Source organism: Oncorhynchus mykiss, chromosome 16, assembly GCF_013265735.2.
Source record: "Oncorhynchus mykiss isolate Arlee chromosome 16, USDA_OmykA_1.1, whole genome shotgun sequence".
Taxonomy (NCBI): Eukaryota; Metazoa; Chordata; class Actinopteri; order Salmoniformes; family Salmonidae; genus Oncorhynchus; species Oncorhynchus mykiss.
Genome location: NC_048580.1, coordinates 4991483 through 5013437, shown reverse-complemented (window position 1 = coordinate 5013437; position 21955 = coordinate 4991483). Strand labels below are relative to the sequence as shown.

Below are 21955 nucleotides of genomic sequence, written 5' to 3'. Positions count from 1 at the left end.
GCTTTCTCAGGAACAGGCCCAGATCCCTGTGATTTGTGTGAAGAGGAGGCGGAGAAAAAGCTGCTTTCTGAGAATTCGTAGACGAGGGAATAAACCCCCGCTTCCTTCCATTCTGCTAGCACACGTGCAAACTTTGCGCTCCTGGTGGCCGGGGACTTTAATGCAGGGAAACTTAAATCAGTTTCACCAAATTTCTATCAGCATGTTAAATGTGCAACCAGAGGAAGAAAACCTCTGGACCACCTATTCTCCACACACAGAGACGCGTACAAAGCTCTCCCTTGCCCTCCATTTGGCAAATCTGACCATAATTCTATCCTCCTGATTCCTGCTTGAAGAAAAAATTAAAGCAGGAAGCACCAGTGACTAAGTCAATTAAAAAGTTGTCAGATGAAGCAGATGCTAAGCTACAGGACTGTTTTGCTAGCACAGACTGGAATATGTTTGGGATTCATCTAATGGCATTGAGGAATACACCACATCAGTTATTGGCTTCATCAATAAGTGCATTGATGATGTCGTCCCCACAGTGACTGTACGTACATACCCCAACCAGAAGCCATGAATTACAGGTAACATCCGCACTAAGCTAAAGGCTAGAGCTGCCGCTTTCAAGGAGCAAGACTCTAACCCGGAAGCTTATAAGAAATCGCGCTATGCCCTCCAACGAACCATCAAACAGGCAAAGCTTCAATACAGGACTAAGATCGAATCGTACTGCACTGGCCCAGATGTGGCAGGGCTTGTAAACCATTACAGACTCCCAAGGGAAGCACAGCCGAGAGCTGCCCAGTGACACGACCCTACGAGACGAACTAAACTAATTCTATGCTCGCTTCGAGGCAAATAACACTGATACATGCATGAGAGCAGCAGCTGTTTCGGAAGACTGTGTGATCACTGCGCTCTCCGCAGCCGATGTGAGTAAGACCTTTTAAACAGGTCAACATTCACAAGGCCGCAGGGCCAGACGGATTACCAGGATGTGTACTGCGAGCATGCGCTGACCAAGTGTCTTCACTGATATTTTCAACCTCCCTCTGCAACTGAATCCTGGACTTACTGACGGGCTGCCCCCAGGTGGTAAGTATAGGTAACAACACATCCGCCACGCTGATCCTCAACATGGTGGCCGCTCAGTGGTGCATGCTCAGTCCGCTCCTGTACCCTCTGTTCACTCATGACTGCACGGCCAGGCACGACTCCAACACCATCATTAAGTTTGCCGATGAATACAACAGTGGTTGTATCACCGACAACGATGAGACGGCTTATAGAGAGGAGGTCAGAGACCTGGCCGTGTGGTGCCAGGACAACAACCTTTCTTCAACGTGATCAAGACAAAGGAGATGATTGTGGACTACAGGAAAAAGAGGACAGAGCACAACCCCATTCTCATCGATGGGGCGGTGGCGGAGCAACAAACTATTATGGTCCAAGCACACCAAGACCGTTGTGAAGAGGGCACGACAAAACCTGCTCCCCTGAAAAGATTTGGCATAGGGTCCTCAGATCCTCAAAAGGTTCTACAGCTGCACCATCGAAAGGATCCTGACTGGTTGCATCACCGCCTGGTATGGCAACTGCTCGGCCTACAACCGCAAGGCACTATAGAGGGTAGTGCGTGCGGCCCAGTACATCACCGGGGCTAAGCTTCCTGTTGTCCAGGACCTCTATACCAGGCGGTGTCAGAGGAAGGTACTAAAAATTGTCAAAGACTCCAGCCACCCTAATCATAGACTGTTCTCTCTGCTACCGAACGGCAAGCAGTACCGGAGTTCCAAGTCTAGGTCTAAGAGGCTTCTAAACAGCTTCTACCCCTAAGCCATTAGACTTCTGAACATCTAATCAAATGGCTACCCAGACTAATGACTACCCAGACTATTTGCATTGCCCCCCCCCCCCCCTCTTGTAAACAGCTGCTACCCTCTGTTGGTATCATCTATGCATAGTCAATTTAATAACTCTGCCTTCATGTACATGCAGTGGGGCGAAAAAGTATTTAGTCAGCCACCAATTGTGCAAGTTCTCCCACTTAAAAAGATGAGAGAGGCCTGTAATTTTCATCATAGGTACACTTCAACTATGACAGACAAAATTAGAAAAAAATCCAGAAAATCACATTGTAGGATTTTTTATTAATTTATTTGCAAATTATGTTGGAAAATAAGTATTTGGTCACCTACAAACAAGTAAGATTTCTGGCTCTCACAGACCTGTCACTTCTTCTTTAAGAGGCTCCTCTGTCCTCCGCTCGTTACCTGTATTAATGTCACCTGTTTGAACCTGTTATCAGTATAAAAGACACCTGTCCACAACCTCAAACAGGTATTGGACAAAGAGGAGCGGGAGGAATAACCTGATTTGGTTTTCCTGTTATCTGACAGGTGTGGCATGTCCGACAGAACTGCGCCACATCTTGTTTTAAACCCGGCCAAAAGAAATGTCGAAGGATCCGATCATACGTCTTTGTAATTCCTAAATGACCAGACCACTGGTGATCATGAGCAAGGGATAACACATTTTGTCGAAAGGCTGTAGGAATCACTATTTGGTAAACAGCATTCCAATCTCCACCCGCGTCAACATGGGATTTCCATTTACGCATGATTAGATGGGACCAAAGTAACAAAGCCTACCATCAGTAACACACTACGCCGCCAGGGACTCAAATCCTGCAGTGCCAGACGTGTCCCCCTGCTTAAGCCAGTACATGTCCAGGCCCGTCTGAAGTTTGCTAGAGAGCATTTGGATGATCCAGAAGAAGATTGGGAGAATGTCATATAGTCAGATGAAACCAAAATAGAACTTTTTGGTAAAAACTCAACTCGTCGTGTTTGGAGGACAAAGAATGCTGAGTTGCATCCAAAGAACACCATACCTACTGTGAAGCATGGGGGTGGAAACATCATGCTTTGAGGCTGTTTTTCTGCAAAGGGACCAGGATGACTGATCCGTCTAAAAGAAAGAATGAATGGGGCCATGTATCGTGAGATTTTGAGTGAAAACCTCCTTCCATCAGCAAGGGCATTGAAGATGAAACGTGGCTGGGTCTTTCAGCATGAAAATGATCCCAAACACACCACCCGGGCAACAAAGGAGTGGCTTTGTAAGAAGCATTTCAAGGTCCTGGAGTGGCCTAGCCAGTCTCCAGATCTCAACCCCATAGAAAATCTTTGGAGGGAGTTGAAAGTCTGTGTTGCCCTGCAACAGCCCCAAAACATCACTGCTCTAGAGGAGATCTGCATGGAGGAATGGGCCAAAATACCAGCAACAGTGTGTGAAAACCTTGTGAAGACTTACAGAAAACGTTTGACCTCTGTCATTGCCAACAAAGGGTATATAACAAAGTATTGAGATAAACTTTTGTTATTGACCAAATACTTATTTTCCACCATAATTTGCAAATAAATTCATAAAAAATCCTACAATGTGATTTTCTGGATTTTTTTTTCAAATTTTGTCTGTCATAGTTGAAGTGTACCTATGAAGAAAATTACAGGCCTCTCTCATCTTTTTAAGTGGGAGAACTTGCACAATTGGTGGCTGACTAAATACTTTTTTGCCCCACTGTATTACCTCAACGAACACATTGACTCTGTACCGGTACCCCCTGTATATATTGTTAATCGCTTCGCTATTGTTATTTTACTACTGCTCTTTAACTACTTTATACTTTAATTTCTTATTCTTATCCAGGTTTTTTTTGTTGATTAGGAGCTCGTAAGTAAGCATTTCACTGTAAGGTCTACACTTTTTGTATTTGGCGCATGTGACTAATACAATTTGATTTGATATGTTGTGTGGTCGTCCCACTACGACTCAGGAAACCATGCAGTTTATTAGGCTACAGATGAAATAAATGATGATGAACTTCACAGGGGGGGTGAAAGTGCACGGTGACGAGTTTGATGCTGATTTCTAATACATATACAGGGTCTTATTCTGGTGACATGATGATCGATGCTTGGCTGCCATTTTGACAAATAAAATTCTTGCTCTCATCCATAATAATCTCATCATGTAGAGTAGCCTACCCTCACAGCCTACTGTATCTGTGAGCTGTTGGCCAGAGCACACGTGCCAAGACCAGAGTTGGCTATTTAACACAACAGTGTTTGTGACAAAACTCTCAGTAGAGTTGAAAGTGCGATGAAAACACATTTGAATTTTTTATTATTATTCGGTGCATGAAAACTTAAGCGAAAAAGTAAATTTTGTGTTCACTACATCGGCGAACAAGTCAGCTTGGTAGAAACCAACCACTGGTGGGAAAATTAGCATATTCTTGAATATTTGCATGAAAATCTGTCGCTAATTGGATGGAAACCTTAGCTACTGTTTGAGGAGATCTTCATTTACCCTACACAGGTTATAGAACACTGTAGCCATCCTATTGCATTCTCAGGACGTTTTAAGAGATTGTCTCTTGTCAGCTTTTGTGCGTCTTTCATCAGTTGTCCCTGTCCGTGCCATGCGCCTTCGTTGGACCGGGTGGAAACTGTGAAGTGTGCAGTGCTCTTTGACACCATATGTGTGACACTGTGTGTTTTGCTGTGTGGAGGGAAAGCTGTTTCCTCCGGCAGCAGGAAGATCATGGCTCTTTCTCTCTCTCTGGGCTGTCCCAAATGAACCCCATTCCTCCCAAATGAACCCTATTCCCTCCAAATGGAACCATAATCGTCCCAAATGAACCATAATCCTTCCAAATGAACCCTATTCCTTCCAAATGGAGCCCTATTCCTCCCAAATGGAACCATAATCCTCCCAAATGAACCCTATTCCTCCATAAATGAACCCTATTCCCTCAAAATGGAACCATAATCCTCCCAAATGAACCCTATTCCCTCCAAATGGAACCATAATCCCCCCAAATGAACCCTATTCCTCCCAAATGAACCCTATTCCTTCCAAATGGAACCCTATTCCTTCCAAATGAACCCTATTCCTCCCAAATGAACCCTATTCCTCCCAAATGAACCCTAATCCTCCAAAATGAACCCTATTCCTCCCAAATGAACCCTATTCCCTCCAAATGGAACCCTATTCCTTCCAATTGGAACCCTATTCCTCCCAAATGAACCCTATTCCTCCCAAATTAACCATATTCCTCCCAAAGTAACCCTATTCCTCTCAAATTAACCATATTCCTTCCAAATGAACCCTATTCCTTCCAAATGAACCCTATTCCTTCAAAATGAACCCTATTCCTCCCAAATGAACCCTATTCCTTCCAAATGGTACCCTATTCCCTCCAAATGGAACCCTATTCCTTCCAAATGGAACCCTATTCCCTCCAAATTCCCTCCAAATGGAACCCTATTCCTTCCAAATGGAACCGTATTCCTTCCAAATGGAACCCTATTCCCTCCAAATGGAACCCTATTCCTTCCAAATGGAACCCTATTCCTTCCAAATGGAACCGTATTCCTTCCAAATGGAACCCTATTCCCTCCAAATGGAACCCTATTCCCTCCAAATGGAACCCTATTCCCTCCAAATGGTACCCTATTCCCTCCAAATTCCCTATCTGTCAAAAGTAGTGGACCAAATAGGCCATCATCACTAACTACAGACAGCGCCTAGCATCAGAACAACAAAGGGACTCTTCTTGGAGTTTGGATATGGAATGCAACGTGTTGGATGGATAAATGTATCGAAAAAGTGGGGTACAATGTATTTAATCACATTTCACTGTTACTGTGATACATGGCTGCAGAAAAGCCAACACTCATATTCATTCCTAGAAAGGTTTGTCTCTGCTCTGAGGGAGTCCTAATGACAACAGATCAATGTCATTTGGCTGGTTGCCCCACCTCCTTTAACCTCTGAAGGGGTGTTTTTAATTTAAACCAGTCGATGTTGAAATAATTTCTTTATGTTGGGTTTAGGATTTTTCTCCAGTTATACAAGTGGAGTGAAGCTCATCTGGGGTTGATTTCCTCCCCCCCACCCCAAGTCCTGATTGGCCGACAGAGGCCAGCTGGGAGGGAAGGATGACAGAGAGGCTGAGGTATGTGTCCTGTAGAGGAGGAGGGCTGTGATTGGTCCATCACTGGGCTGGGCCTCCGCTATGCTCCTCAGGGAGCATAGCTGGACCATAGAACACTCCATAGAACTAGAGAACTCCATGTTCTATAGGAATTCACTTTATGTTCTATTGGAACTCACTTCATGTTCTATAGGAACTCCCTTCATGTTCTAAAGGAACTCACTCCTTGTTCTATAGGAACTCACTCCTTGTTCTATAGGAACTCACTCCTTGTTCTATAGGAACTCACTTCATGTTCTATTGGAACTCACTTCATGTTCTATAGGAACTCACTTTGTGTTCTATAGGAACTCACTCCTTGTTCTATAGGAACTCACTCCTTGTTCTATTGGAACTCACTTCATGTTCTATTGGAACTCACTTCATGTTCTATAGGAACTCACTTTGTGTTCTATAGGAACTCACTTCATGTTCTATTGGAACTCACTTCGTGTTCTATAGGAACTCACTTTGTGTTCTATAGGAACTCACTCCTTGTTCTATAGGAACTCACTCCTTGTTCTATTGGAACTCACTTCATGTTCTATTGGAACTCACTTTGTGTAGTGTTCTATATAGTGAATAGGGGTCCATAGGACTCTGGTCAGAAGTAGTGCTCTATATAGTGAATAGGGGTCCATAGGGGATACTGCCTTATTTCTCAATATGCAGTTTGACAGAAACTTACACCAACATTCAATGTGATTATACTTTTCCCTTCATCTTAACCTTAACGAGGCTGTTATCAAATCTCTTCATAATTCTGCTTCAGTGATTTTAGCTGGCAATGCTCCACAGAAACCCAATATGTTATCCCTCCCTGCTAAAGTTGAGAAACACAATATGTTATCTCCTCCTGCTAAAGTTGAGAAACCCAATATGTTATCTCCTCCTGCTAAAGTTGAGAAACACAATATGTTATCCCTCCCTGCTAAAGTTGAGAAACACAATATGTTATCTCCTCCTGCTAAAGTTGAGAAACACAATATGCTATCACTCCTGCTAAAGTTGAGAAAGACAATATGCTATCCCCTCCTGCTAAAGTTGAGAAACACAATATGCTATCTCCTCCTGCTAAAGTTGAGAAACACAATATGTTATCTCCTCCTGCTAAAGTTGAGAAACACAATATGTTATCTCCTCCTGCTAAAGTTGAGAAACACAATATGTTATCTCCTCCTGCTAAAGTTGAGAAACACAATATGTTATCTCCTCCTGCTAAAGTTGAGAAACACAATATGTTATCTCCTCCTGCTAAAGTTGAGAAACACAATATGTTAACTCCTCCTGCTAAAGTTGAGAAACACAATATGTTATCTCCTCCTGCTAAAGTTGAGAAACACAATATGTTATCTCCTCCTGCTAAAGTTGAGAAACACAATATGTTATCTCCTCCTGCTAAAGTTGAGAAACACAATATGTTAACTCCTCCTGCTAAAGTTGAGAAACACAATATGTTATCTCCTCCTGCTAAAGTTGAGAAACACAATATGTTATCTCCTCCTGCTAAAGTTGAGAAACACAATATGTTATCTCCTCCTGCTAAAGTTGAGAAACACAATATGCTATCTCCTCCTGCTAAAGTTGAGAAACACAATATGTTATCTCCTCCTGCTAAAGTTGAGAAACACAATATGTTATCTCCTCCTGCTAAAGTTGAGAAACACAATATGTTATCTCCTCCTGCTAAAGTTGAGAAACACAATATGTTATCTCCTCCTGCTAAAGTTGAGAAACACAATATGTTATCTCCTCCTGCTAAAGTTGAGAAACACAATATGTTATCCCTCCCTGCTAAAGTTGAGAAACACAATATGTTATCTCCTCCTGATAAAGTTTAGAAACACAATATGTTATCTCCTCCTGCTAAAGTTGAGAAACACAATATGTTATCCCCTCCTGCTAAAGTTGAGAAACACAATATGTTATCACTCCTGCTAAAGTTGAGAAACACAATATGTTATCTCCTCCTGCTAAAGTTGAGAAACACAATATGTTATCTCCTCCTGCTAAAGTTGAGAAACACAATATGTTATCACTCCTGCTAAAGTTGAGAAACACAATATGTTATCCCCTCCTGCTAAAGTTGAGAAACACAATATGTTATCTCCTCCTGCTAAAGTTGAGAAACACAATATGTTATCTCCTCCTGCTAAAGTTGAGAAAGACAATATGTTATCCCTCCCTGCTAAAGTTGAGAAACACAATATGTTATCTCCTCCTGCTAAAGTTGAGAAACACAATATGTTATCTCCTCCTGCTAAAGTTGAGAAACACAATATGTTATCTCCTCCTGCTAAAGTTGAGAAACCCAATATGCTATCTCCTCCTGCTAAAGTTGAGAAACCCAATATGTTATCTCCTCCTGCTAAAGTTGAGAAACACAATATGTTATCTCCTCCTGCTAAAGTTGAGAAACACAATATGTTATCTCCTCCTGCTAAAGTTGAGAAACACAATATGCTATCTCCTCCTGCTAAAGTTGAGAAACACAATATGTTATCCCCTCCTGCTAAAGTTGAGAAACACAATATGTTATCTCCTCCTGCTAAAGTTGAGAAACACAATATGTTATGTATTTCTAAATATACAATATGTGGACCAAGAGTCAAGACCAGTGGTCAGTGGTCGTAACGTCACCTAGAGTCAAGACCGTGGTCAGTGGTCGTAACGTCACTTAGAGTCAAGACCAGTGGTCAGTGGTCGTAACGTCACCTAGAGTCAAGACCACGGTCAGTGGTCGTAAAGTCACCTAGAGTCAAGACCAGTGGCCAGTGGTCGTAACGTCACCTAGAGTCAAGACCCACCTAGAGTCAAGACCAGTGGCCAGTGGTCGTAACGTCACCTGGAGTCAAGACCAGTGGTCAGTGGTCGTAACGTCACCTAGAGTCAAGACCAGTGGTCAGTGGTCGTAACGTCACCTAGAGTCAAGACCAGTTGTCAGTGGTCGTAACGTCACCAAGAGTCAAGACCAGTGGTCAGTAGTCTTCACGTCACTTAGAGTCAAGACCAGTGGTCAGTGGTCTTCACGTCACCTAGAGTCAAGACCAGTGGTCAGTGGTCGTAACGTCACCTAGAGTCAAGACCAGTGGCCAGTGGTCGTAACGTCACCTAGAGTCAAGACCAGTGGCCAGTGGTCGTAATGTCACCTAGAGTCAAGACCAGTGGTCAGTGGTCGTAACGTCACCAAGAGTCAAGACCAGTGGTCAGTGGTCGTAACGTCACCTAGAGTCAAGACCAGTGGTCAGTGGTCGTAACGCCACCTAGAGTCAAGACCAGTGGCCAGTGGTCGTAACGTCACCTAGAGTCAAGACCAGTGGTCAGTGGTCGTAACGTCACCTGGAGTCAAGACCAGTGGTCAGTGGTCGTAAAGCCACCAAGAGTCAAGACCAGTGGCCAGTGGTCGTAAAGCCACCTAGAGTAAAAACCAGTGGCCAGTGGTTGTAACGTCACCTAGAGTCAAGACCGCGGTCAGTGGTCGTAACGTCACCTAGAGTCAAGACCAGTGGTCAGTGGTCGTAACTTCACCAAGAGTCAAGACCAGTGGTCAGTGGTCGTAAAGCCACCTAGAGTCAAGACCAGTGGTCAGTGGTCGTAACGTCACCAAGAGTCAAGACCAGTGGTCAGTGGTCGTAACGTCACCTAGAGTCAAGACCAGTGGTCAGTGGTCGTAACGCCACCTAGAGTCAAGACCAGTGGCCAGTGGTCGTAACGTCACCTAGAGTCAAGACCAGTGGTCAGTGGTCGTAACGTCACCTGGAGTCAAGACCAGTGGTCAGTGGTCGTAAAGCCACCAAGAGTCAAGACCAGTGGCAAGTGGTCGTAAAGCCACCTAGAGTAAAAACCAGTGGCCAGTGGTTGTAACGTCACCTAGAGTCAAGACCGCGGTCAGTGGTCGTAACGTCACCTAGAGTCAAGACCGCGGTCAGTGGTCGTAACGTCACCTAGAGTCAAGACCAGTGGTCAGTGGTCGTAACGTCACCAAGAGTCAAGACCAGTGGTCAGTGGTCGTAAAGCCACCTAGAGTCAAGACCAGTGGTCAGTGGTCGTAACGTCACCTAGAGTCAAGACCAGCGGTCAGTGGTCGTAACGTCACCTAGAGTCAAGACCAGTGGTCAATGGTCGTAACGTCACCTAGAGTCAAGACCAGCGGTCAGTGGTCGTAACGTCAGCAAGAGTCAAGACCAGTGGTCAGTGGTCGTAACGTCACCTAGAGTCAAGACCAGCGGTCAGTGGTCGTAACGTCACCAAGAGTCAAGACCAGTGGTCAGTAGTCGTAACGTCACCTGGAGTCAAGACCAGTGGTCAGTGGTCGTAACGTCACCTGGAGTCAAGACCGGTGGTCAGTGGTCGTAACGTCACCTAGAGTCAAGACCAGTGGCCAGTGGTCGTAACGTCACCTAGAGTCAAGACCAGTGGTCAGTGGTCGTAACGTCACCTAGAGTCAAGACCGTGGTCAGTGGTCGTAACGCCACCTAGTGTCAAGACCAGTGGTCGTAACGCCACCTAGAGTCAAGACCAGTGGTCAGTGGTCGTAACGTCACCTAGAGTCAAGACCAGTGGTCAGTGGTCGTAAAGCCACCTAGAGTCAAGACCAGTGGCCAGTGGTCGTAACGCCACCTAGAGTCAAGACCAGTGGTCAGTGGTCGTAACGTCACCTAGAGTCAAGACCAGTGGTCAGTGGTCGTAACGTCACCTAGAGTCAAGACCAGTGGTCAGTGGTCGTAAAGCCACCTAGAGTCAAGACCGTGGTCAGTGGTCGTAACGTCACCAAGAGTCAAGACCAGTGGTCAGTGGTCGTAAAGCCACCTAGAGTCAAGACCAGTGGTCAGTGGTCGTAAGGTCACCTAGAGTCAAGACCAGCGGTCAGTGGTCGTAACGTCACCAAGAGTCAAGACCAGTGGTCAGTGGTCGTAACGTCACCTAGAGTCAAGACCAGTGGTCGGTGGTCGTAACGTCACCTGGAGTCAAGACCAGTGGTCAGTGGTCGTAACGTCACCTAGAGTCAAGACCAGTGGCCAGTGGTCGTAACGTCACCTAGAGTCAAGACCAGTGGCCAGTGGTCGTAACGTCACCTAGAGTCAAGACCAGTGGCCAGTGGTCGTAATGTCACCTAGAGTCAAGACCAGTGGTCAGTGGTCGTAACGTCACCAAGAGTCAAGACCAGTGGTCAGTGGTCGTAACGTCACCTAGAGTCAAGACCAGTGGTCAGTGGTTGTAACGCCACCTAGAGTCAAGACCAGTGGCCAGTGGTCGTAACGTCACCTAGAGTCAAGACCAGTGGTCAGTGGTCGTAACGTCACCAAGAGTCAAGACCAGTGGCCAGTGGTCGTAAAGCCACCTAGAGTAAAAACCAGTGGCCAGTGGTTGTAACGTCACCTAGAGTCAAGACCGCGGTCAGTGGTCGTAACGTCACCTAGAGTCAAGACCAGTGGTCAGTGGTCGTAACGTCACCAAGAGTCAAGACCAGTGGTCAGTGGTCATAAAGCCACCTAGAGTCAAGACCAGTGGTCAGTGGTCGTAACGTCACCAAGAGTCAAGACCAGTGGTCAGTGGTCGTAACGTCACCTAGAGTCAAGACCAGTGGTCAGTGGTCGTAACGTCACCTGGAGTCAAGACCAGTGGTCAGTGGTCGTAACGTCACCTAGAGTCAAGACCAGTGGCCAGTGGTCGTAACGTCACCTAGAGTCAAGACCAGTGGTCAGTGGTCGTAACGTCACCTAGAGTCAAGACCGTGGTCAGTGGTCGTAACGCCACCTAGAGTCAAGACCAGTGGCCAGTGGTCGTAGCGCCACCTAGAGTCAAGACCAGTGGTCAGTGGTCGTAACGTCACCTAGAGTCAAGACCAGTAGTCAGTGGTCGTAAAGCCACCTAGAGTCAAGACCAGTGGTCATTGGTCTTCACGTCACCTAGAGTCAAGACCAGTGGCCAGTGGTCGTAACGCCACCTAGAGTCAAGACCAGTGGTCAGTGGTCGTAACGTCACCTAGAGTCAAGACCAGTGGTCAGTGGTCGTAACGTCACCTAGAGTCAAGACCAGTGGTCAGTGGTCGTAAAGCCACCTAGAGTCAAGACCGTGGTCAGTGGTCGTAACGTCACCTAGAGTCAAGACCGCGGTCAGTGGTCGTAACATCACCTAGAGTCAAGACCAGTGGTCAGTGGTCGTAACGTCACTTAGAGTCAAGACCAGTGGTCAGTGGTCGTAACGTCACCTAGAGTCAAGACCAGCGGTCAGTGGTCGTAACGTCACCAAGAGTCAAGACCAGTGGTCAGTGGTCGTAAGGTCACCTAGAGTCAAGACCAGCGGTCAGTGGTCGTAACGTCACCAAGAGTCAAGACCAGTTGTCAGTGGTCGTAACGTCACCTGGAGTCAAGACCAGTGGTAAGTGGTCGTAACGTCACCTGGAGTCAAGACCAGTGGTCAGTGGTCGTAACGTCACCTAGAGTCAAGACCAGTGGCCAGTGGTCGTAACGTCACCTAGAGTCAAGACCAGTGGTCAGTGGTCGTAACGTCACCTAGAGTCAAGACCGTGGTCAGTGGTCGTAACGCCACCTAGAGTCAAGACCAGTGGCCAGTGGTCGTAACGCCACCTAGAGTCAAGACCAGTGGTCAGTGGTCGTAACGTCACCTAGAGTCAAGACCAGTGGTCAGTGGTCGTAAAGCCACCTAGAGTCAAGACCAGTGGTCAGTGGTCTTCAGGTCACCTAGAGTCAAGACCAGTGGCCAGTGGTCGTAACGCCACCTAGAGTCAAGACCAGTGGTCAGTGGTCGTAACGTCACCTAGAGTCAAGACCAGTGGTCAGTGGTCGTAACGTCACCTAGAGTCAAGACCAGTGGTCAGTGGTCGTAAAGCCACCTAGAGTCAAGACCGTGGTCAGTGGTCGTAACGTCACCAAGAGTCAAGACCAGTGGTCAGTGGTCTTCACGTCACTTAGAGTCAAGACCAGTGGTCAGTGGTCTTCACGTCACCTAGAGTCAAGACCAGTGGTCAGTGGTCGTAACGTCACCTAGAGTCAAGACCAGTGGCCAGTGGTCGTAACGTCACCTAGAGTCAAGACCAGTGGCCAGTGGTCGTAATGTCACCTAGAGTCAAGACCAGTGGTCAGTGGTCGTAACGTCACCAAGAGTCAAGACCAGTGGTCAGTGGTCGTAACGTCACCTAGAATCAAGACCAGTGGTCAGTGGTCGTAACGCCACCTAGAGTCAAGACCAGTGGCCAGTGGTCGTAACGTCACCTAGAGTCAAGACCATTGGTCAGTGGTCGTAACGTCACCTGGAGTCAAGACCAGTGGTCAGTGGTCATAAAGCCACCAAGAGTCAAGACCAGTGGCCAGTGGTCGTAACGCCACCTAGAGTCAAGAGCAGTGGCCAGTGGTTGTAACGTCACCTAGAGTCAAGACCGCGGTCAGTGGTCGTAACGTCACCTAGAGTCAAGACCAGTGGTCAGTGGTCGTAATGTCACCTAGAGTCAAGACCAGTGGTCAGTGGTCGTAACGCCACCTAGAGTCAAGACCAGTGGTCAGTGGTCGTAACGTCACCTAGAGTCAAGACCAGTGGTCAGTGGTCGTAACGTCACCTGGAGTCAAGACCAGTGGTCAGTGGTCGTAATGTTACCTAGAGTCAAGACCACGGTCAGTGGTCGTAACGTCACCTAGAGTCAAGACCAGTGGTCAGTGGTCGTAACGTCACCTAGAGTCAAGACCGCGGTCAGTGGTCGTAACATCACCTAGAGTCAAGACCAGTGGTCAGTGGTCGTAAAGCCACCTAGAGTCAAGACCGTGGTCAGTGGTCGTAACGTCACCTAGAGTCAAGACCAGTGGTCAGTGGTCGTAACGTCACCTAGAGTCAAGACCAGTGGTCAGTGGTCGTAAAGCCACCTAGAGTCAAGACCAGTGGTCAGTGGTCTTCACGTCACCTAGAGTCAAGACCAGTGGTCAGTGGTCGTAACGTCACCTAGAGTCAAGACCAGTGGTCAGTGGTCGTAAAGCCACCTAGAGTCAAGACCGTGGTCAGTGGTCGTAACGTCACCTAGAGTCAAGACCGCGGTCAGTGGTCGTAACATCACCTAGAGTCAAGACCAGTGGTCAGTGGTCGTAACGTCACGTAGAGTCATGACCAGTGGTCAGTGGTCTTCACGTCACCTAGAGTCAAGACCAGTGGTCAGTGGTCGTAACGTCACCTAGAGTCAAGAACGCGGTCAGTGGTCGTAACGTCACCTAGAGTCAAGACCAGTGGTCAGTGGTCGTAATGTCACCTAGAGTCAAGACCAGTGGTCAGTGGTCGTAACGTCACCTAGAGTCAAGAACGCGGTCAGTGGTTGTAACGTCACCTAGAGTCAAGACCAGTGGTCAGTGGTCGTAACGTCACCTAGAGTCAAGAACGCTGTCAGTGGTCGTAACGTCACCTAGAGTCAAGACCAGTGGTCAGTGGTCGTAATGTCACCTAGAGTCAAGACCAGTGGTCAGTGGTCGTAACGTCACCTGGAGTCAAGACCAGTGGTCAGTGGTCGTAACGTCACCTAGAGTCAAGACCAGTGGCCAGTGGTCGTAACGTCACCTAGAGTCAAGACCAGTGGTCAGTGGTCGTAACGTCACCTAGAGTCAAGACCGTGGTCAGTGGTCGTAACGCCACCTAGAGTCAAGACCAGTGGCCAGTGGTCGTAGCGCCACCTAGAGTCAAGACCAGTGGTCAGTGGTCGTAACGTCACCTAGAGTCAAGACCAGTGGTCAGTGGTCGTAAAGCCACCTAGAGTCAAGACCAGTGGTCATTGGTCTTCACGTCACCTAGAGTCAAGACCAGTGGCCAGTGGTCGTAACGCCACCTAGAGTCAAGACCAGTGGTCAGTGGTCGTAACGTCACCTAGAGTCAAGACCAGTGGTCAGTGGTCGTAACGTCACCTAGAGTCAAGACCAGTGGTCAGTGGTCGTAAAGCCACCTAGAGTCAAGACCGTGGTCAGTGGTCGTAACGTCACCTAGAGTCAAGACCGCGGTCAGTGGTCGTAACATCACCTAGAGTCAAGACCAGTGGTCAGTGGTCGTAACGTCACTTAGAGTCAAGACCAGTGGTCAGTGGTCGTAACGTCACCTAGAGTCAAGACCAGCGGTCAGTGGTCGTAACGTCACCAAGAGTCAAGACCAGTGGTCAGTGGTCGTAAGGTCACCTAGAGTCAAGACCAGCGGTCAGTGGTCGTAACGTCACCAAGAGTCAAGACCAGTGGTCAGTGGTCGTAACGTCACCTGGAGTCAAGACCAGTGGTCAGTGGTCGTAACGTCACCTGGAGTCAAGACCAGTGGTCAGTGGTCGTAACGTCACCTAGAGTCAAGACCAGTGGCCAGTGGTCGTAACGTCACCTAGAGTCAAGACCAGTGGTCAGTGGTCGTAACGTCACCTAGAGTCAAGACCGTGGTCAGTGGTCGTAACGCCACCTAGAGTCAAGACCAGTGGCCAGTGGTCGTAACGCCACCTAGAGTCAAGACCAGTGGTCAGTGGTCGTAACGTCACCTAGAGTCAAGACCAGTGGTCAGTGGTCGTAAAGCCACCTAGAGTCAAGACCAGTGGTCAGTGGTCTTCAGGTCACCTAGAGTCAAGACCAGTGGCCAGTGGTCGTAACGCCACCTAGAGTCAAGACCAGTGGTCAGTGGTCGTAACGTCACCTAGAGTCAAGACCAGTGGTCAGTGGTCGTAACGTCACCTAGAGTCAAGACCAGTGGTCAGTGGTCGTAAAGCCACCTAGAGTCAAGACCGTGGTCAGTGGTCGTAACGTCACCAAGAGTCAAGACCAGTGGTCAGTGGTCTTCACGTCACTTAGAGTCAAGACCAGTGGTCAGTGGTCTTCACGTCACCTAGAGTCAAGACCAGTGGTCAGTGGTCGTAACGTCACCTAGAGTCAAGACCAGTGGCCAGTGGTCGTAACGTCACCTAGAGTCAAGACCAGTGGCCAGTGGTCGTAATGTCACCTAGAGTCAAGACCAGTGGTCAGTGGTCGTAACGTCACCAAGAGTCAAGACCAGTGGTCAGTGGTCGTAACGTCACCTAGAATCAAGACCAGTGGTCAGTGGTCGTAACGCCACCTAGAGTCAAGACCAGTGGCCAGTGGTCGTAACGTCACCTAGAGTCAAGACCATTGGTCAGTGGTCGTAACGTCACCTGGAGTCAAGACCAGTGGTCAGTGGTCATAAAGCCACCAAGAGTCAAGACCAGTGGCCAGTGGTCGTAACGCCACCTAGAGTCAAGAGCAGTGGCCAGTGGTTGTAACGTCACCTAGAGTCAAGACCGCGGTCAGTGGTCGTAACGTCACCTAGAGTCAAGACCAGTGGTCAGTGGTCGTAATGTCACCTAGAGTCAAGACCAGTGGTCAGTGGTCGTAACGCCACCTAGAGTCAAGACCAGTGGTCAGTGGTCGTAACGTCACCTAGAGTCAAGACCAGTGGTCAGTGGTCGTAACGTCACCTGGAGTCAAGACCAGTGGTCAGTGGTCGTAATGTTACCTAGAGTCAAGACCACGGTCAGTGGTCGTAACGTCACCTAGAGTCAAGACCAGTGGTCAGTGGTCGTAACGTCACCTAGAGTCAAGACCGCGGTCAGTGGTCGTAACATCACCTAGAGTCAAGACCAGTGGTCAGTGGTCGTAAAGCCACCTAGAGTCAAGACCGTGGTCAGTGGTCGTAACGTCACCTAGAGTCAAGACCAGTGGTCAGTGGTCGTAACGTCACCTAGAGTCAAGACCAGTGGTCAGTGGTCGTAAAGCCACCTAGAGTCAAGACCAGTGGTCAGTGGTCTTCACGTCACCTAGAGTCAAGACCAGTGGTCAGTGGTCGTAACGTCACCTAGAGTCAAGACCAGTGGTCAGTGGTCGTAAAGCCACCTAGAGTCAAGACCGTGGTCAGTGGTCGTAACGTCACCTAGAGTCAAGACCGCGGTCAGTGGTCGTAACATCACCTAGAGTCAAGACCAGTGGTCAGTGGTCGTAACGTCACGTAGAGTCATGACCAGTGGTCAGTGGTCTTCACGTCACCTAGAGTCAAGACCAGTGGTCAGTGGTCGTAACGTCACCTAGAGTCAAGAACGCGGTCAGTGGTCGTAACGTCACCTAGAGTCAAGACCAGTGGTCAGTGGTCGTAATGTCACCTAGAGTCAAGACCAGTGGTCAGTGGTCGTAACGTCACCTAGAGTCAAGAACGCGGTCAGTGGTTGTAACGTCACCTAGAGTCAAGACCAGTGGTCAGTGGTCGTAACGTCACCTAGAGTCAAGAACGCTGTCAGTGGTCGTAACGTCACCTAGAGTCAAGACCAGTGGTCAGTGGTCGTAATGTCACCTAGAGTCAAGACCAGTGGTCAGTGGTCGTAACGCCACCTAGAGTCAAGACCAGTGGTCAGTGGTCGTAACGTCACCTAGAGTCAAGACCAGTGGTCAGTGGTCGTAACGTCACCTGGAGTCAAGACCAGTGGTCAGTGGTCGTAATGTCACCTAGAGTCAAGACCACGGTCAGTGGTCGTAACGTCACCTAGAGTCAAGACCAGTGGTCAGTGGTCGTAACGTCACCTAGAGTCAAGACCAGTGGTCAGTGGTCGTAACATCACCTAGAGTCAAGACCAGTTGTCAGCTGTCGTTACGTCACCTAGAGTCAAGACCGCGGTCAGTGGTCGTAACGTCACCTAGAGTCAAGACCGCGGTCAGTGGTCGTAATGTCGCCTAGAGTCAAGACCCACCTACAGTCAAGACCCACCTAGAGTCAAGACCGCGGTCAGTGGTCGTAATGTCACCTAGAGTCAAGACCCACCTAGAGTCAAGACCCACCTAGAGTCAAGACCGCGGTCAGTGGTCGTAACGTCACCTAGAGTCAAGATAGTGTTCAGTGGTCGTAATGTCACCTAGAGTCAAGACCCACCTAGAGTCAAGACCCACCTAGAGTCAAGACCGCGGTCAGTGGTCGTAACGTCACCTAGAGTCAAGATAGTGTTCAGTGGTCGTAATGTCACCTAGAGTCAAGACCCACCTAGAGTCAAGACCGCGGTCAGTGGTCGTAATGTCACTGTCATTCAGTGACACAGAAGAAAGTCGTATGTGAAACATTGTTAGTTGATTAACGGCAAATAAGTGAAGGTCGGTCTGCGTTTTTTTTTTAAACAGTTTGCAGTTTTTATACTGTTTTTCTGGGTACTTGTTGTATCTGCCAAAAGCAGCACCTGGATGCAGAGGGCCTGCTGAGCACAGAGACTTCTCTCTGTATACTAAAATGAAATATGACCATTTGATGTTGTTTTATCTGTAAATTCAGTGCAATGCTTCTATATGCTTTGTCTCCAGGCTCGGCCCAAAGGGGAAGGCCAGACCCCATATCAGGGCAAGAAGAGATGTTTCGGGGAATACAAGTGCCCTAAATGCAAGAGGAAGTGGATGAGTGGGAACTCCTGGGCCAACATGGGACAAGAATGTATCAAGTGCCACATCAACGTTTACCCTCACAAGCAGGTGAATACTTCCATTTGGTTTATTATCCATGATATTAGCCTGGCCCAAGATCTGTTTGTGTTGTCTTGCATATAGGCCTACATATAAGACCAGGCTACCATGACGTACCTCCATCCAATTGTTATATTGTCTCAAGGACATTATTTCAACTGATTGTGTAACTTTGAAGTGTTTATTACTGATTTATAAACTAATAATTAACCGTTTATAAACCCTATAAATATCGGTGGCCGGGCCAGCCGGGTGGCGCAGTAGTCTAAGGCACTGCATCGCAGTGCTAGCTGCGCCACCAGAGACTCTGGGTTCGAGCCCAGGCTCTGTCGCAGCAGGCCGCGACCGGGAGGTCCATGGAGCGACGCACAATTGGCCCAGCGTCGTCCGGGTTAGGGAGGGTTTGCCCGGTAGGGATATCCTTGTCTCATCGCGCACTAGCGACTCCTGTGGCGGGCCGGGCGCAGTGCACGCTGACCAGCTCGCTAGGTGTACGGTGTTTCCTCACACATTGGTGCGGCTGGCTTCCGGGTTGGATGCGCGCTGTGTTAAGAAGCAGTGCGGGTTGGTTGGGTTGTGTTTCGGAGGACGCATGGCTCTCGACCTTCGTCTCTCCCGAGCCCGTACGGGAGTTGTAGCGATGAGACAAGATAGTAACTACTAACAATTGGATACCATGAAATGTGGAGAAAAAAAATAAAAAATATCGGTGGCCACTCCCTTGTAAAAGAGATCCTCGGACGTCAATGGGACCTGGATACATAAAAGGTTGAATACAGTGTGTTTTAAATAGCTTAATGTTACCTGTGTTTCTCTGTGTTTTTAAATAGCTTAATGTTACCTGTGTTTCTCTGTGTTTTTAAATAGCTTAATGTTACCTGTGTTTCTCTGTGTTTTTAAATAGCTTAATGTTACCTGTGTTTCTCTGTGTTTTAAATAGCTTAATGTTACCTGTGTTTCTCTGTGTTTTTAAATAGCTTAATGTTACCTGTGTTTCTCTGTGTTTTAAATAGCTTAATGTTACCTGTGTTTCTCTGTGTTTTTAAATAGCTTAATGTTACCTGTGTTTCTCTTTGTTTTTAAATAGCTTAATGTTACCTGTGTTTCTCTGTGTTTTTAAATAGCTTAATGTTACCTGTGTTTCTCTGTGTTTTAAATAGCTTAATGTTAACTGTGTTTCTCTGTGTTTTAAATAGCTTAATGTTACCTGTGTTTCTCTGTGTTTTAAATAGCTTAATGTTACCTGTGTTTCTCTGTGTTTTTAAATAGCTTAATGTTACCTGTGTTTCTCTGTGTTTTAAATAGCTTAATGTTACCTGTGTTTCTCTGTGTTTTAAATAGCGTAATGTTACCTGTGTTTCTCTGTGTAGAGACCTCTGGAGAAACCTGATGGGTTAGATGTTTCAGACCAGAGCAAGGAGCACCCACAGCACCTGTGTGAAAAATGCAAGGTCCTCGGGTACTACTGTCGTCGCGTGCAATAATAACCTGTCGTTATCTGTCCACAAGTTCATGGAGTTGCCCTCTAGACACTGATCTTGGGTCAGTTTAGCATTTTCTACACTAATGTTTAAGGTCTGGGGGAGGGGAAGCTGATCCTACATATCTACCTACAGTAGGGTAAACTTTACCCCGAAGTCACGTTGACTTCCCTGGTTCACTTCCCTGGCCTTTAGTTGACTTCCCTGGCCTGTAGTTGACCTCCCTGGCCTGTAGTTGACTTCCCTGGCCTGTAGTTGACCTCCTTGGCCTGTAGTTGACTTCCCTGGCCTGTAGTTGACTTCCCTGGTTCACTTCCCTGGCCTGTAGTTCACTTACCCCTCCAGTGGTTAATGAAGAGTTGACGCTCATCTAATGTGCTGTGTATATCTCAGTAAAATAGGCCTCATCAACCGTCAATACTCTGTTGTTGTTGTTATTATGTTTATATATTTTGACCTGTTTCTCTGTTTCCTACATGTGTGAATTGGGGACAATTCCATTTCACTTAAGTCTTGTCAGGATTCAATTATTTCCTGAATTGAAGTGGAATTGACCCCAAACCTTGTGTGTGTTTTATGACGTAGTAGCTCCTACCCACCTACCCAATGTTAAGCTGTACCTCTAGTCTTTTCTTCATACCATTAACATTTTTATTTTTTTTATTTATTTAACTAGGCAAGTCAGTTAAGAACAAATTCTTATTTTCAATGACGGCCTAGGAACATTCAGGGGCAGAACGACAGATTTGTACCTTGTCAGCTCGGGGGTTTGAACTTGCAACCTTCCGGTTACTAGTCCAACGCTCTAACCACTAGGCTACCCTGCCGCCCCATTTTGGGTTGTCCGCATTCTTATTGTGCTCACATTTTCTGAAAATATGTCTACACATGGTATTAAAAATGTATCATATCCCGTCCACTGTGTCCGCATTGTGACCAGATTGATTCCCTGGGTTCCATCCCTGTATCCTCATGATTCTGACAGCCGTTCTTTCAAAGTAGTATTTGTTTATTTATTTTAAGACACAATTTGATGCCGTAAGTCAATGGTGCCACCTGTGAAATATTTTTAGAAGGCGGGGGATACCGACGATTTTAAATGGTCGTCTACCTCCGAGCGTGGTCAGGAAGATCAGATCACAGTGCATCTTTTAATCGTCTACACCTGTCTGAAAATGTTGACACAATCAGAACGTGGACAAGATCATGACAAAGGAAGCATGTTAGAACCAGGTATAAATGGAGCTTAAGTGACATCTGTTAGGCTGGGTTTAGACAGGTCTTTTGACCAATCACATCACATCTTTTTACGTCAAATCCTTTCTGATTGGTTAAAAGACCAATTAGTGAAAATAAATATCAAAATTGGGCTGCCTGTCTAAACGCAGCCTCTGTGTTTACAGGATTCGTTCACTTAGTAATTTGTTATAACAGTTGAAGTCGGAAGTTTACATACACTTAGATTGGAGTAATTAAAACTCGTTTTTCAACCACTCTACACATTTCTTGTTAACAAACTATAGTTTTGGCAAGTCGGTTAGGGCATCTACTTTGTGCATGACGCAAGTAATTTTTCCAACGATTGTTTACAGATTATTTCACTTATAATTCACTGTATCACAATTCCAGTGGGTCAGAAGTTTACATTCACTAAGTTGACTGTGCCTTTAAACAGCTTGGTTAAATTCCAGAAAATGATGCCATGGCTTCAGAAGCTTCTGATAGGCTAATTGACATTATTTGAGTCAATTTGAGGTGTACCTGTGGATGTATTTCAAAGTCTACCTTCAAACTCACTGCCTCTTTGCTTGACATCATGTGGAAATCTAAAGAAATCAGCCAAGACCTCAGAAAATTGTACCCAAGTGTAAACACCATGGGACCACGCAGCCGTCATACCGCTCAGGAAGGAGATGCGTTCTGTCTACTGGAGATGAAAGTACTTTGGTGAGAAAAGAGCAAATCAATCCCAGAACAAC

General features: G+C 47.0%; 1 protein-coding gene across 1 annotated transcript in view; it reads left to right on the top strand.

Moving 5' to 3' along the window:
* The window catches only part of LOC118939500 (zinc finger CCHC domain-containing protein 24-like), a 46260-nt gene extending 25367 nt beyond the window's left edge, over nt 1-20893 (top strand). Inside the window, exons 3-4 of the mRNA XM_036945993.1 lie at nt 18340-18504; nt 19866-20893. Coding sequence (XP_036801888.1) covers nt 18340-18504; nt 19866-19979 — 279 coding nt within the window. The 3' untranslated portion in view covers nt 19980-20893. The remainder of the gene's footprint in view (nt 1-18339; nt 18505-19865) is intronic.
* Nucleotides 20894-21955: the final 1062 nt, after the last annotated feature.